A 15,791-nucleotide genomic window follows, 5' to 3' on the forward strand; every position below is an offset into this window, starting at 1 on the left:
CGAGTGGCTGTGTATGTTATGATATTTCGTCTTAGATATACAAACAATGGGTATAAAGTCAAATAATGGTCTGCCTTCCTTCCTTATATGTTAGTGTGTGTTTCACGTGACGTACTCATTCCGACATTCAATGTGTGTGCGTGTGTGTGTGTGTTCATGTTGTGTAAGCGTCTCTGAATACATTCCCCAATAGAAACAAAAATAGTCAAATGTTATATTCAAATGTTTCCAAAAATTTAGTAATTTCAATGTTTGAATTCATTAATGTGTATAAATTGAAGTGTTGTGGTTGTGGATTCATTATCATTCAGCTGTGATGTTATCTTCTCTCTATCTAAAGCAAATAACAGAAACAAGAGAGGAAGAGTTGGCATGATGTACGATGATCATCCATTCCTAACGAAAAAAAAAGCCCCAAAAATGACTCACTGACCTAATTTGACATAATCTGTGAACTAAAAATGTGTGTTCCAGCTTTGTTTTACATTCAGCATGTGTTGATCTTGCTCCATGTCCATCCTAGATCCGGTGAGTCCCATTCTACATTATCTCTACCTCTGCATGATTATGAATGAAGACTGAATTAAAACCCGAGTAAGCAGGCCTGTGCGGGGGGCAGAGAGTGGGCGGGGCTTAGTGCTGACAGACAGTGTCTCTAATGACACTACACCCCGCTATATAAGCTGGGAGGGACGTCAAACATCCTTCATTAGGCGTCAGTTTGCGCCGATGCTCCACCATATGCGCGCATCTCTGCACCACACGCACCAGCACACTGAACTCACGCAGCATATCGGCACGATGGACGGACAACAGAAAGACAGAAGAATGACTAACTTGTGGATATTGACGTTACTGACACTTGTCTAACCTCTGGATAACTTGGTCTTTCCCAACTTCTGGATACGGATTGTGGAGCTGCATCTTATTCCAAACACAAGCTTTGGAGGAAGGATTATATTTATTCTCATCGCTTTATTTTTTTAAACCTTCGTTTTCGTTGGAATAGCGGCTTTTTTTCTGCAGGAGGTCAGCTTGATTTTTAAAGGATACGCACATCAAACGCTAAAGAATGGCCGTTTGGTTCACCTCTATCCTCGCAATCGTTGTAACATTATTTACTCAGGTATATATTTCTAAATTTTCATGCAAACTGGGAAGTTTTTACTCCATACACCCCATGATGTTCCATGTGTGTGTGTGTGCCGTGCTCACTGTGTGTGTCTTTCAGGTTCTGGGATCAGGTGTGTTCGAGATCGAGCTCCATCACTTTCAGAATACTAACGGTTTGCTGGCAAACGGACTCAGTTGCGGCGCGTCGGGCTGCAGGACCTTTTTCAGGGTTTACTTGAAGAACTACCAGACTGTAGTCTCCCCCGGGGACTATCTGTTCGGCTCCGTCACCACACCTACTTTGGGCACCGACTCCTTCAGCATCCAGCAGCACGGCAGGCTGCGTCTGCCGCTCAACTTCACCTGGCCGGTAAGAGCGCCTGTACTGCTGTAAACACCATCTAGTGGGATTTTAACGCGCATTTTTGTTGTTTAATTTGCAAAGAATTTAGATGAAAGAAGGAGGTGAGGGAAGCGAACTGTAAACATCTATTTATTTCTTTTTATGATTCTAATGCATGACTTTTTCCATTTCAACTACTCAATTTTATTGTGTTTGCATCCTTATACATGGTTTATTTGGAGATATAATGAGATATAGTGTCATTTAATTAGAATAATTTCTCGTAAATTATGGTGAAATTTAATTGCAATGGGAACACTTTGGAACCTTTTCCAAGTCTCTCCTGTTGGCTTTGACAGGGTAGAAAAAGAAGAAATCAACACACAATCAAAAAATATTTTAATCCAAAAAATGTTTAGTGCAAAACAATGTGCAAATGAATTGTGTCATTTATATAATTTCACTTTTCTGGTGACGCTAATTCCCTGAATTGTCCCCACAGGGCGCTTTCTCTTTAGTTACTGAAGCCTGGTATTCTCCTGCATCGGATCAGCCTGGAGGTGAGGAGATGCACGTTTTACTCTCACCACTAGAGGGAGACATGTCGGTGTACTGTAGGAGGCTATGTGACTTATATCACCAACAACCCCCACTTAACCTATAAAGTGCTGGAAAATGTATCTGTACTCCCGGCGTCATGGATTCGTGTTTATTAGGATGTCAAATGAGTCACACAGCAATTCATTACAGTCGAATCTCTCCAACACAATTGCACTTCCCGTAGTTTATTTTTGGCATGGGAAAGTGTACAGGCTTAAGTGAGAATGTGAAGCGTTGCCAAAAATCCTTTGACAGCCTTTTCCTGGATTTTACACCTTTATGCTAAGTCCTTCATAACAGGAGAATAAACATGTGAAGGGAACAGGACATTTGAATGAATTACACACAAATCATTGAAAGAATAATTCATGGATGTCAACTTTAAACTCATACATGCTGTTGTGTTCCTCACAGATACCACCAACCCTGATTTCTTGATTAGTTCATTTGCCATCCAAAAAAAGTTGGGAATAGGGCATGAGTGGTCCCAGGATGTGCAGAGCAGGATGCAGACGGAGCTAAGGTACTCATACCGCTTCATCTGCAATGAAAATTACTACGGGGACACTTGTTCCAAAATATGTGCTCCAAGGGACGACCATTTTGGCCACTACACCTGCAAGCCCGACGGGCAAAAAGCCTGTCTGCCAGGATGGAAGGGAGAATACTGCCAAGAACGTAAGCAATCAGAGTAAAGACACCATATGGACACTTATCTTTGTTTCTCATGAAAGGTCACAAAGTCAGAGTATAGGTGAGGGCCCACATTGTTTCCTCAAGTGTGCTTCAGAATGAGACACGCCTGAGAGAGAGGGAGGGAGAGAGATAGGCCGACAGCTTTCTGTGTAATTTAGATGATTTTCAATGGCTGGATTCTATTTAGAAGTTGCACTGTTAAGGCCTACGAACTGTGCTCCCAACTAAATGGAATGCAACCATCCTTAATGTGTTTTGATTTGTCAAAATGTCTCCTGTGAAGTATATGTGTGATAAGCAGAAAGGCAATATACTGTAGACCTATGACCCTCTTTACAAAACACCATTGTTATACATAATGCAAAACCTCTTACTCAGCTGTTTTAGAGGAAATGGGTTAATTAATGCCTATTCTCCTTGAATGTAAAGGAAAGTAGCGTGAGAAAATGAGGTTTTGATTCAAGAAAGTTGTAACGTTGCTTAAATAAGGAACATTTAGGAGAAAATAATTCACTGTTCAGTCTTGTCTGTTTTCTCTGCTGTACCTGTTTGGGTAGACTTAGGGCATTTATTTACGTTTTTGTTTTTGTTATTCTTCCCCACATACACATCAAAAGAAGCCTACCTGCGCGAGCGTTTGTGTGTCAGCCAATCAGATTTGAGTAAAGTGTCACGCGAGGAGGGCGTGGGGGGGGCTACCTGGCTGTGCCTGCTCCCCCGGCGCGTGCTAGCCACCTATAATCCGGGGCGTTGGTCGCGCGGCAGCACGCGCCGGGGTTAATCGCGGCATTATCGGCCGCCACGCGCCACCAAATTGCGGCTCTATTGTTAAAGCGGCCTGGCGGCAGCTGCACGCGGGACTCGAACTGCCCACCGACAACAATGGAGCAGCTGTCCTGCTTTTTACAGAGTAAAGCATCTGCTCCGCGCTAACCAGCCGGGTTAACGCTGCTAACCGCGCGAAATCAATGTCTCACAAACACACACGCACACGGAATGGGAGGGGGGTGTTTTTCATTAAAACGAGCAGGTAATAGGTTTTACTGAGGGGAGAACACATTTACAGGTGATAAGTGCCACATTAAGTGCTTTTTATTAATGCTAAATTGAGTTTTGGTAGATCCTGAGCCTTATCTCTCTTTCCCTTTTCTCCCTCTCTTTTTATCTACAGCGATATGTCTTGAGGGCTGCAGTGAAAATAATGGAAATTGCACATTACCTGGAGAGTGCAAGTGAGTATTCATTTAATTTTTAGTATAATTACCCTCTTGATATTAATCTTAACCATAAGAAGTTACAGACATATAACCATTTCTATATATGTATATTATAGTAACTACAAGTAATTATAGTGATTAAAACAACCCTCCACATATTTGACCATGTGTTGAAATATTGCTATTTTCATAGTAACAATGATTAGACTTTTTCTTTTGTCATGAAAGCAAGCGGCATGTGTGCAGCTTTTACTACAGAAAGAGCCCTTTGTTGGTTGGAACCCACAGTTATATTGTATATTGTTTGTGTGAGACAGATGCAGAGAGGGCTGGCAAGGCCTGTTTTGTGATGTGTGTAAACGCCATCCCTCCTGCAAACACGGCACCTGCGACAAGCCGGGCCAGTGCACCTGCAAAGAGGGCTGGGGAGGCATGTTCTGTGACCAAGGTGAGTCGCTTTTCTTCGAAAACAAGAAAGTAATAACTACACGAATGATGCTCGTTGATGAATTGCCGCTGTGTTGTTAGACAACAAATCTCTGTTGCCTCAAAGCAGGAGCGGTTAGTCATATTTCCACCCGTTTGTTTACAGATTTGAACTACTGCACCCATCACAAACCCTGTGCCAACGGGGCCACGTGTCTGAACACAGGCCAGGGGAGCTACACCTGCACCTGCCTGCCAGGCTTCACCGGGGTTAACTGTGACTCTGAGGTCAGGCAGTGTGACAGCCAGCCCTGTCGCAACGGAGGCCACTGCCTGGTGAGTCCGGAAGTCTCTCTCTCTCCTTTCCCACAACACAGGCTTTCCTGTTTTTGTTTTTGCCTCGGTCTATCTGCAAGTCCAGGAGGATGCTGCCAATTGTCGAGTCAGTGGATGACCCAGTTCACAGAGTCTGTACTGTAAATAGAATTCAAACGGAGGACAAATTAATGCATGAATTTTGTCGTGAATTTTGTGTGATAAGCAAAATCTGACACTTGGTGATAAAGTTCATATCTCTGTGCCTGCAGGAGACGGAGAGTGGATTTAGGTGCAAGTGCCCGCCGGGCTTTGAGGAGACATCACATTGTGAACACAAGAAGCTGACCTGTGCGGATACGCCGTGCTTCCATGGGGGGAAGTGCGCAGAGCAGGGAAACGGGCAAAGCTACGTGTGTGAATGTCAAGCAGGATACACTGGGCTCAACTGTGAGAAGAAGGTGGATAAATGTACTTCACTGCAATGCACCAATGGTAAATCAGCATTTTCTGCATTTCCTCAAATTTGAAATGATCTAAAGCGAAGAGGGATTACATGGACTGTTTTGTGTTGCGCAGGTGGACATTGCGTGATCAATGGTAACCTCCGACAGTGCAGCTGCCGCTCTGGATTTGCCGGTCTGCGCTGCGAGATCAACATCAACGAGTGTGCCACCAACCCCTGCGCCAACGGCTCCACCTGCATAGACCGCATCAACGGCTACACCTGCACCTGCCCGCAGGGGTACACGGGCCATCACTGCGACCGGCCCACGGACCGCTGTGCCTCTCAGCCCTGCCTGAACGGAGGGACCTGCGCCGCCGGACCCAAAGGGAAGCCCGTCTGTGTCTGCCCCGCCCACTACAACGGCACCCAGTGCCAGTTGGCCGACGTGCCTTCAGCCAACGCACCCAGCCCCAACAGAAGCCCGGAGCCCATCGAGGGGCTGAGTTTGGCGGCCATCATGTTGGGAATAGGCTTGGTGGCCCTCCTGGTGCTTCTCTGCATGGTCGTGGTCTTAATCCGCCACGTCAGGAAGCAGAGGAACCTGGAGCAGGACGCGGAGACCATGAACAACCTCTCTAAGGTTGACTTCCAGAGGGAGAACCTGATCTCTACTCTGGAGCTCAAGAACACCAATAAAAAGATAGATCTGGAGGTGGACTGTCCCAGAGAAAAGTCCAACCACAAACACATCAACCACTACCACCTAGACTACAAAGCCTCCACGGGGTACAAGGATGAACTGTCCCTTTTGGACAAAGATGAAAACTGTGAAAAGACAATAGAAGACAAAAAGACTTTGAGTAGAAAGTACAGGTAAGATCAAAGAGAAGCAGCCGTTGAAGTTTTTATGTCCAATTCTTTTTCTTCCTCCTCCCGTTTAATCTTTTTATAGTGTTACGGGTGATTGTAACCTTCAGTATCCTTTCTGTTTTTGTGCTAAATAACCGACATGAACTCTCTTTGCTCCACAGTGAAAGGCCGGAGTGTACAATATCAACAATATGTTCTTCCAGAAATTCAGTCTACCAGTCTGTGTTTGTAATAGCAGAGGAGAAAAACGAATGCATCATAGCAACCGAGGTAAGCGTTTATGTTTCTACACACAGAATATAATGAATCCGTTTTCCTGTTTATTCTGTGCATGAGCCTCTTTCATCATGAAGTATTAATTACCCCTGCACATGTGTGTACGACATGATGTTCTCCTGCTGAGATAATCACCCAGTTGCTCTCTCTCTCTCGCTCTCCCTCAGGTATAATAAATGGAAGACGGGATTAATTGTCGGCGTTGGATCTCTTGCAGACTGTTTACAAGTGTGGAGAGACTGGGATTTATTTAAATGCAAGTTGCTGCTCTTGAAAACTTGATAACTGGACGGAGCCAGTGAGCTCTTTGAATGCAATAGAACTGAAGCTACTAGTTTTTATTAGAATGTAAAAGACTGAAAGGACTGCGGCGGCTCACGAGCAAGTCGGACTCCAAGGGCAACAAGCCAAGATGTTTATACCTGTGTGTTGATTAGCAGGAGAGCTACTTTCTCCACGCGCTCCTGTCCAGCTTACTGCAGTAATCGGCAATCAAACAAATCAACTTTACTGCCAACAAGCCTGAGGAAGGAGCGAGCCTTTTCCTGTTTTAGTGGCCTGGCGATGCGCTATGCAAGCAAAAATGAGAATTGTGCTAAATCAAAAAGAGACGACAACAACAACAAAAAGAAACTACTGAAAACGGTTCATTTTTGAGGAATATTTTAGGCTTCTCAATTTTGTAAATCAAAACCTTTTTTTTTTGTTTTATAAAGAATGTATGCAGCCCAGATCACGACGCCTTAAAATGGAGGACAACAAAACATTGTGGCCCAGTTTATCTTGATTCCTTTGCACAACAAGACGGGGGAATGGAAAAAATCAGTTGATGCAATTCATGATGGGGCCTCATATGCAAGATGACCCATAGAGACAAAGACACACAGGAAGTGACTATCGTACCAAGGACGCCTTCAACTAAAATTACTGAACCAATAATGTTATTTTGTAAGATTAGTATTTCATTAGTAATTTAAGAATATGAAGCACTGATCTTTCTCTTTCTATGTTTTATAAGATTATTTTGTATATAATGTATATTTATACATTGAGATTAGAAGTATGAATTGTACATTTGTTCTTAAGTTGATACCCCAAAAAGGTGAATTTATTTTTAAAGCGTTTGTTAGTGTTTTATTTTATTTTTTACAAGAAAAACAACAAAGAATACATATCTGGTACACTGTCTGTTTGTTGGTGGTTGACTAAGTGGTCAGATAGAGTAAATGTTGGAATCATCTAGGATCCTGACTTAGTTTCAGCTGGTGTGGAAGTGGCTTCATTGTCTCGGTGATATTTGGCATTGTAACATGATTCCATGTCTGTGTCGGTGTGATGTGAAATCAATGTGCTAGCAATCATTCAGTGGACAGCATTGTAATTGGCAGCAATTGTAAAGGAATTGCTCAAACAAAAGACATATATTTAAAAAAGAAAAAAGAAAAAAAAAAGATTTGTATGTGAAAATAAAAGAGTTCTTGTGGTCTTTTTACGTAACCGCTCTGGAAATAGACTCATTACTTCCACTGGGCTGCAGTATCTCCAGCTGTCACATCTCTGATAACTGAGACTCGCTGGCAGAAAGGACCAGAGTAGATATGATGAATTATCTCCACAGTTTATCATCGCGGGCGGTCGTTAGGACAAGGTGTAAGGACAAACTCGGCGTGTGATTTGTTGCTGCTGCAGGACTGATGGTCCCTCCAGCACTTCCAAGTCTCTGGATCTGCTGGAGGGACTGGACAGCCCCCCACACCCCATTATTGCTGCATGGGGGGGTCAGTGAATGCGCCGATAGGTATTGAACATATGATAAAATGAGATGAGACAAACGGTCATTGCACGTTGAGCATAACTTGCACTTTTTGGTCAAATCCACAATCCTGAGTGCCTCTAATCCTGTATACAGCATCAGGCTGCCTGCAGAATGGAGCAATGTCCTTCACTACCACTTGGGGGCACTTCGCTCGGTGTGAGTTGAGTTGAGGAGGATCAAACTCATCCTATACCATTGTTGCCATCATGCCATTCATCCACTACTTACAGTATGTCATCAATCCAGTTAAGCAGAGCAAACATGATTTCAAAGCGGCGCTGATGAGTACCGGGCCTGTGGGTGAACAAGCTTACAGGGTGTCACACACACCTCGGCACCCTGCAGACTGGCAATGATCTTGAACCAAGGAACACACAACCGGATTAACGGCTCTGTTTATAACTAATGGGATTAGATGCAGAGAAAGATAGACCCGGGTTAAAAATAGTGTGTGTGTGTGTGAGAGAGAGAGAGAGAGAGAGAGAGAGAGAGAGAGAGAGAGAGAGAGAGAGAGAGAGAGAGAGAGAGAGAGAGAGAGAGAGAGAGAGAGAGAGAGAGAGAGAGAGAGAACATTTTGAAATATTCCTGATTGTTTTCTTGGATGTTCCTTTTCTTTCCTTGGCCGAGCTCACGAGGTCCCCACTCATTCCTGATTGGCCCGTTCGTACATATAAACCCCGCCCCTCTCCCATCTCATTGGCCGGGAGCTGTCGCCCCTGACTCGCCCCGAACAACAAATACACGTGTTGGCGCATCTTGAGCCGGCAGAGAAGCGGTAAATACCCAGAGACTCAAGTGGTGTTTGAGCTGCACGGGGCGCAATAATACACACAGCTGTTCCCTCCGCCGTCCCAGCCAAGACTCAGACTTAGACCTTAATGCACAGCGGGGGGGAGGATGATCGGGGACAGACACGTGTAGATTCTTGAAGAAAAACTTCAACACAACAGCGTCTGAGTCGTTTTGAGTCGCAGCCAGGCGAAGGATGAAGCGACAGGAGATTTCTGAGTTTAGAAAGAGCGGGCTGTGGATATTTGGCTATGGATCCTTAGTGTGGAATCCTGGTTTCCCCTTCAAGAGGAGGAAAGTCGGCTACATTAGAGGATATAAAAGACGATTCTGGCACGGGGACAATTTCTATCGAGGAGACAATGAAAAGGTTGTGTAGCCTTGCATTCCTCTGGCTTTATTGTTGCAAATTTTGCTGGAATATCTAATTGTTCTGCTGGTGTGGTGTGCTAACCTGGCGTGTGTGTGTGTTTGTTCCCCCAAAGCCTGGCAGGGTGGTGACACTGTTACAGGATCAGGAGGTATGTATGTGTCTTGTTCTCAAAGCTCAAAGGCTATTTTAATACTTCACAACATGCAACAGGAGTTGCATCAGTGCAGCTGGAAGAAGTCAGAAAGACAGTAGCAGTACAACATTAGAGTGTGGAGAGATTTATTCACATATTCAAGTGAGAACAACAAACATATAAGTAGAGGGGAAGGGTTGGATGAAAGAAAGAAGGAAAGACAGAGGAGAAAGAACACAAGAAAGGGAAAGAGTGAGTGAGTGAGAAGTAGGATTGGGACTGAAGGAGGACAGCAGGACGAAAACAAACATGCAAATAGTGTTCATGGTGTGTTCTGTACATCTCGTGCTGAATATGAAACCTAAATATGCATAGAGTGGCTGTATGTCAGATGTTAAGTCAAGCGGAAAAGTGAGGACACTTGAGTTTAATATATGTACACTGTCAAACTCAGAACCGGATGAACCAGTTTGTAGATTTTGAAGATCCTCAGGAAGATAGGAGCTCCGTGTTTGATTTGTATGATTCACATCAATTTAATTACAACTTAGATATGACTGTTAATCATATGACAGTCAGTTCTCAAACTGATTGTGTGATGAGCTCATCTTTATCTCCTTCAAAACTGCAAACCAAACTCGTCAACCAAACAGAAGTTATCTTGCACATGTGGCACTTGCCAATCAGACGTGGACACTGACCGGCAAACACTCACATGTGTGTGTTTCTCCTTGCAGGCTTGCACATGGGGAGTGGCCTATGAAGTGACTGACTCCCATATGGAAGAGTGCCTTAAGTACCTGAATATGAGAGAGAATGAAAAGGGGGGTTACTTCTCCGAAATGGTGGAGTTCAACCCCAGAGAGAAAGGTCAGGGCTCGCTACTGGCCCTCGTCTACATCGCCGACTCTGATAACCCCATCTACCTCGGCCCGGCCTCCAACATGGAGATTGGCGCCCAGATCGCCATCTGCAGCGGCAACACGGGCCACAACATCGAGTACCTGCTCCGCCTGGCAGACTTCATGAGACGTCACTGTCCCGAGGTGGAGGACGACCACCTCTTCTCCATCGAGGCCGCCGCTTTAGCCTTTACATTGAACTCACAGGGGCTCAAGTCCCCTGACCAATAATCCTTCACATGCTGGGTACCAAAGAAAAACACTCCAATCTTGAAAAGGGATTGAAACAGCAATATCCTGTTCTTTAACGCGCAAAAAGGGAAATGCAGACAGGTTTTTAATAATCAAATTATTGTGACTTTGTTCCATTAAATGTTGGTGGACGGTAGTGATGCTTTAGGTGGGAAACAGTCCTGAGGTTGCTAGGTAACCATACAACGTTATCCCATGGTCCTCCGCACTTTACATTTGATGTTTTATTTTTGCCATTTTATTGCTGCAACTAGAAGAAATGTTTTCCAAATGTGTAGTCTGTATTCTCTTCTTCATAAGCTAATGTATGCAAATGATGTTACTTTAATGTTTGGGTGCCTTAAAATGATTTACTTAAACCTTTGTTATAAAAGGAACTTAGAAACAACTGAATGTTCTTTTTTTCTACCTGTTTGTTTGAATAAAACAATAATTGGTAGAATGTTGCTTTGTGTATTTAAATACTGACATGCAGGTACAGTAAACACTCTTCATCAGTTACTTCCATAATACTCCATTTATGTCCCTGTGGTTTCCCTATAGACAGTATTGACTAACGTTTGTCTGAATGTACAGCTGGTTTCTAGGAATTACTGCCGTATCCTGACTGAGCTGAGGGCAGGCACACACACACAGAGCCAAAACACACTGCAAAAGTCCATGCAGTAAGTCCTTTTAGTTGTCGGCAGATGTTCTGATCAGCTCATTAACCTCTGGCCTGGCCTCAGTCTATAAGTTGTGTTGTGTGTCCAGGCTTTGATCAAACTTACAGAGCTTTTTGTGATTTCTGTGGGAAGGGGAATGCCCCAAACATGCCAGATAAGCAGAAACAAACACAGATTGTGGTTTCAGTGCTGGAAGTCTCTCACACTGTGCAAGAAGTAAAGACAGAGCATACAGTATATGGGTCACGGGTGTTGGTGGGGGTGCAGGCAGGTTTTTCTCTCCCTGTCTGAGGTTTGGTCACGTTGCTCCAACACGTGCATGTGCCACATACCAGGAGAAAGAAAAAAAGGAGAGACGTTCCATCCCAGGTTGCAAAATGCACAGAGTTTCATTTGAAGCAGCAGAAACTGGGCTAAAGGTCCATGAGGTGAAAATGGGAAAACGTGCAGTTCAGCGAGTAAATAAATACATGTACAGCACAGCAGCACATGTATGGTGCAACGGTCAAGACTACTCCTCGTGTGTGCACAATCTATATTAACCAGTGTTACGTAAGAGGCGTGTTGTGAGGTGGTGCCTTCTTTTGCTGTGGTCAGCTGATGAGCAGACAAGGAACAGCACAGAATGTCACAGCAGCCCAACTACTGCCATGAGATCACAGTCTGGCAACCACAAACGTGTATGTTTTTGTGTATGTGTGTGTGTGTGTACCATTCCAGGAAAGGCACCACCAGGTTACCTAGTGTTTACCTCTGAGTCGCCTGTATTTGTTTTGTTCATGACGAAGGACAAGAACCTTGCGATAACTTAAGTGGGTGTTGTACAGTGTTAATACAGAATCGATTTCTCTATAAGAAAGGAAAACCTATAATATATGTTATTTGATAAATGTTTTGGGAGGCAGTGGCTCACTGGGTAGAGCTTCCGCTTGGGAACCAGAGGGTCGCCGGTTCGAGCCCCTGCCGAGGTGCCCCTGAGCAAGGCACCGAATCCTCAATTGCTCCCCCCTCTGCGAAGGGTGGTAACGTAACGTAATGTAAGTCGCTTTGGATAAAAGCGTCTGCCAAATGATCGTTATGTAATGTAATGTTTATGGCAGGGCATTAAGAAAGAAAAGCTTTATGATTTGAATGTGTTTCTCATGGGCGTATTATCAATCTTTAATGTTAGTCGAAGATTTTTTAGTTGGTGCCTCTAATCTTACATTTCCATTCAAATTGAATTTGGTCCAAGGTGCTACATGGACTCCATTACTCTTTAAGTAGATCCACTACATGCATCCACTTTGTGATGCATGTGGGCTCTCTCTCCTGCTGCCTTGCTCACAGGTTCCCTTATTGTCTTGATTGTTTGACAAGAACTCTATTTTTAGAGCTGTGTCAGACCAGCTGCTCTGCAGCCTTTATCACCTGAGATACGTATACATGATACATGATACATAATAATTAAAATAGTAACAATGACATTTACAAAGGCTGAAATATCACTAATTTAAAACGTTTAAAACAAATCTGGAAAAATATTCAAATTTTTTCATTTCTTCTTATTTAAAACCTGGATGAGGCAGCTCCTGTAGAATCAATCAATAGAGATTAGTCAATCAATAAAAGCTCCTCTCAAAACTGATCAGGCTCCTTGGAGAAACCACAGGGGAGATATGAGGACGATGTGATAGATGATTTTTATTAGCTTATTCTCAGTGGATATGAAGCTATGCAATAAATATAGATAAAGATATAGATGGTTATACTGTGCTTTGTATGCTCGTCAAAATCATTATTATTGATTATGCTGAGGTCGCAAAGTGGGGACTGGGGTCAAGTCCCCTGGATGTGTGTCGTCATCCCACGACTCTGAAAGCATCACCACCACTCATCCAGCCTGGGCCTCCACCTGCATGCTAATGTGTACCCAGACTGAACTACGACCCATGACCTTGGGTTGGTCATTCGAGGGCTGAAGAGCGTTAAAGAGAAACTGATTGGGCCTGTAATGGTTCCTTCCACTTTAGAGCATAGCATTTCCATTTGGGGCCGTAACCTCAGGTCAGCTCTGCCCACTAAGGGCCGCCTCACCCCTCTGTGGGCTCGTGCCAGCGCACACGAGTGCTGTGCGGCCACTAACAGTGTCCATCACTGAGACACAAACAATGGATAATGATTTTGCAGTAAACCACAGGGCTTCTTTCAACCATCTATCCGTCAACACAGCAGAGCCTTAAACAAATGATCCATATGTCAGACTGGAAGACCTGCATCCTGCACTGCAAATCTGGCCAATATTCTGCTTGATGTTGCACTCTGACCCACGCAGAACAGAATGATTTAGGTGTGAGCATGTGTTTGTGCAGATTTGGGTGTGTGCATGTGTTTGTGTACCGACGAGAAAAGAACATCCAGTCCAAGTCTCTCAATCATTGTGCAATGATAAACGCCTTTATGAATCTATTCGTCATGGCTGTTGGTCGATCAAAGAGTCTTTTCTTCTCATGACTCACACCCGCTGCAGTTTCTAATCCAATCTGTTTACGTGGGGGACGGAGGACTGTTACAGGGTCTCACCCAATTAAAGTCCGGGCCTCCCCCCTTCCCCCTCCTTCATTAGCCTGGCCCGTCCCTGAGGAATGACACTTTTACTGCTCTTAATTTCATTTCCTTCATCTCATTTACACACCGCAGCTGCCTGGGCGTTTCGTTTCGGGCCCCGAAGGTGAAACAGCACTTTGAAATCGTCTCTGTATTTGTTTAGACTTGAAACCTTGACGTGTTTTGAAACTGCACATGGCCTGCGGTATAATGTGTGGAGTGAAAACATGAACTGTAGAGTCAGCTTTGTCTTTTTGGAGGAAAGGGATCATTATAATACAAAAACATTTATTGCCTATTCAGCTACAGAAGAATCAAATGTACCTCTCTATTGTTGTCATACATTTATTGACAGTGGATTGAAATGACATCGCTTTATTGTGGTGATTTGGGCCGTTGTTCCACCTGCATCCTCCGGAGTGGAACATTACAAAACAGGAAGGTTGTTGCTTCATATATTAGTTGTCATAAGGATGCAAAGGCAGAAACAACATAGACAAGTATAGACATGACATGACAACATCAGACGACAAAGTTTCTACTATTATTCTGAAATTTCACTCCTTTCTCTTTGTCGTGCACCTCTGCTATTATTATTTCACATTAATATTCTTACTCCCGGTCTTCTTTCAAACACTCATGTCCTCGCTCAGTGTTTCCTCACCCTCCTCCTTCTCAAACTTTGATGACTCCACTGTCAGTATTCCCAGTATTTTCCTCAGCTGTGTATAGTTATCACACACTGTGGAGAGAGAGAGAGAGATAGAGAGACAGACGGAGAGACAGAATGTATTTCAGGCGTCAGCATTTTTTCGCTCAGAGCCACACCCTGTGGACAAAAGACTGAAATGTGTGCGATGAAGATGTAAGGAGGAGGAGATGGCAGGCGTGATATGCCAGTCATTAATCCATGGAGTAAATATGCACAACTTCATGATGTCATGATGCTACACAAGAATATGCCTAATAATTTAAACTGAGCTGAAGTGAACCTGCAAAGGAAAGAGTGGGATAGAAATATTAAAATCACAACATTATGAATGTAAATTAATGCCGTGGATCATTTTCAGATGCTTCTTTGAGTGTTTAAATCATTATCAAGGCCCCGGCGTTATGAGCACTGCGAGCTCTGGCGGCGTGTTGTTCAGTGCTCTGACTCACTCACCGGGCCTGAATCAAAAGGCCCTGGAGATTTCCTGCCATTTTTCTCTAGAATGTCCTCTCTCAAAGAACAGGAAAAAGGCTGCTGCGTTTCCCACACACTCGCAGAGGTCGGATATCGATGCCATTTCATAGTGTATAGCCTCTGCAGGACACAATAAGGCAGATTCAGAGTCATTGTGATGCTTTATGGAGTAAAATGAAGGCTGTTGCCGTTGTTCTCAAAGCAAAACATCCTCCTCATATCGCCGCCTCACCAAAGAACCAATAACCATTAATTAATATAAGACAGCTTATCTGTTTCTAAGGCCAACTGTTTTTATCTGTGGCAGGATTTCCATTGATTCTGACTCCACCTTCCATCTCTGGTACATTTAACCCAGTTTGAGAACCACTGCTTTAGAATACAGATACGTTCTGTATTGTTGTGACCTTAATGTACAAATGGCTGACATTTATGCGGTGGTAATCATAACAAAAGAGCTTGTTCAACTAGAACATTGTGTGGCGTTAGCCTGAGGTCTGCATTGTTTGTTTGCATAACTTTAGTTTGTTTGCATAATTACGATATGGCTTTCCAGCACTCCTACTTATTGCATGTGTGTAATGGCAAAGAGTGATGATGTGTGTTTGTTTGGAGAGCAGTCCGCCTATTGCTGCAAAGTTTCCTGTTGAAATAGATCCTGATGGCGCTCTAGAAGAACATGTGCTGCTGTGTGGACTGATGTGACGCCAGTTCAAACTGGAGAAGAAGTAAACTTCAAAGGCCAAAGGCAGAGAGCCCTGCTGGTCCTGGTTCAATGTTTGTAA

At 43.9% G+C, this 15,791-nt stretch overlaps 2 protein-coding genes across 2 annotated transcripts; both read left to right on the top strand.

Moving 5' to 3' along the window:
- The first annotated feature begins 720 nt into the window (after positions 1-720).
- LOC143009665 (delta-like protein 4) lies at positions 721-7,706 on the top strand. Its single transcript, XM_076161725.1, has 11 exons — positions 721-1,126; positions 1,232-1,483; positions 1,959-2,016; positions 2,471-2,734; positions 3,924-3,984; positions 4,287-4,417; positions 4,562-4,731; positions 4,983-5,205; positions 5,290-6,031; positions 6,190-6,298; positions 6,472-7,706. Exons 1-11 carry the CDS (start codon positions 1,073-1,075, stop codon positions 6,475-6,477), a joined length of 2,070 nt encoding a protein of 689 aa, XP_076017840.1. The 5' UTR covers positions 721-1,072; the 3' UTR covers positions 6,478-7,706.
- Positions 7,707-8,883: 1,177 nt separating this feature from the next.
- Positions 8,884-10,619, top strand: LOC143009496 (glutathione-specific gamma-glutamylcyclotransferase 1-like). Its single transcript, XM_076161492.1, has 3 exons — positions 8,884-9,279; positions 9,395-9,430; positions 10,153-10,619. Exons 1-3 carry the CDS (start codon positions 9,106-9,108, stop codon positions 10,546-10,548), a joined length of 606 nt encoding a protein of 201 aa, XP_076017607.1. The 5' UTR covers positions 8,884-9,105; the 3' UTR covers positions 10,549-10,619.
- The last annotated feature ends 5,172 nt before the right edge of the window (positions 10,620-15,791 follow it).

The sequence above is a fragment of the Genypterus blacodes genome, unplaced genomic scaffold (assembly GCF_046128005.1).
Source record: "Genypterus blacodes isolate CSIRO-AG114 ecotype Tasmania unplaced genomic scaffold, CSIRO-AGI_Gbla_v1 ptg000112l_1, whole genome shotgun sequence".
Taxonomy (NCBI): domain Eukaryota; kingdom Metazoa; phylum Chordata; class Actinopteri; order Ophidiiformes; family Ophidiidae; genus Genypterus; species Genypterus blacodes.

Coding starts and splice junctions, on each gene's coding strand:
- LOC143009665 (XM_076161725.1), top strand. CDS start 1,073: ATGGCCGTTTGGTTCACCTCTATCCTCGCAATCGTTGTAACATTATTT. Junction 4,418..4,561: donor AGGCATGTTCTGTGACCAAG/GTGAGTCGCTTT, acceptor GTTTGTTTACAG/ATTTGAACTACTGCACCCAT. Junction 4,732..4,982: donor GCAACGGAGGCCACTGCCTG/GTGAGTCCGGAA, acceptor CTGTGCCTGCAG/GAGACGGAGAGTGGATTTAG.
- LOC143009496 (XM_076161492.1), top strand. CDS start 9,106: ATGAAGCGACAGGAGATTTCTGAGTTTAGAAAGAGCGGGCTGTGGATA. Junction 9,280..9,394: donor ATCGAGGAGACAATGAAAAG/GTTGTGTAGCCT, acceptor GTTCCCCCAAAG/CCTGGCAGGGTGGTGACACT. Junction 9,431..10,152: donor CACTGTTACAGGATCAGGAG/GTATGTATGTGT, acceptor TTCTCCTTGCAG/GCTTGCACATGGGGAGTGGC.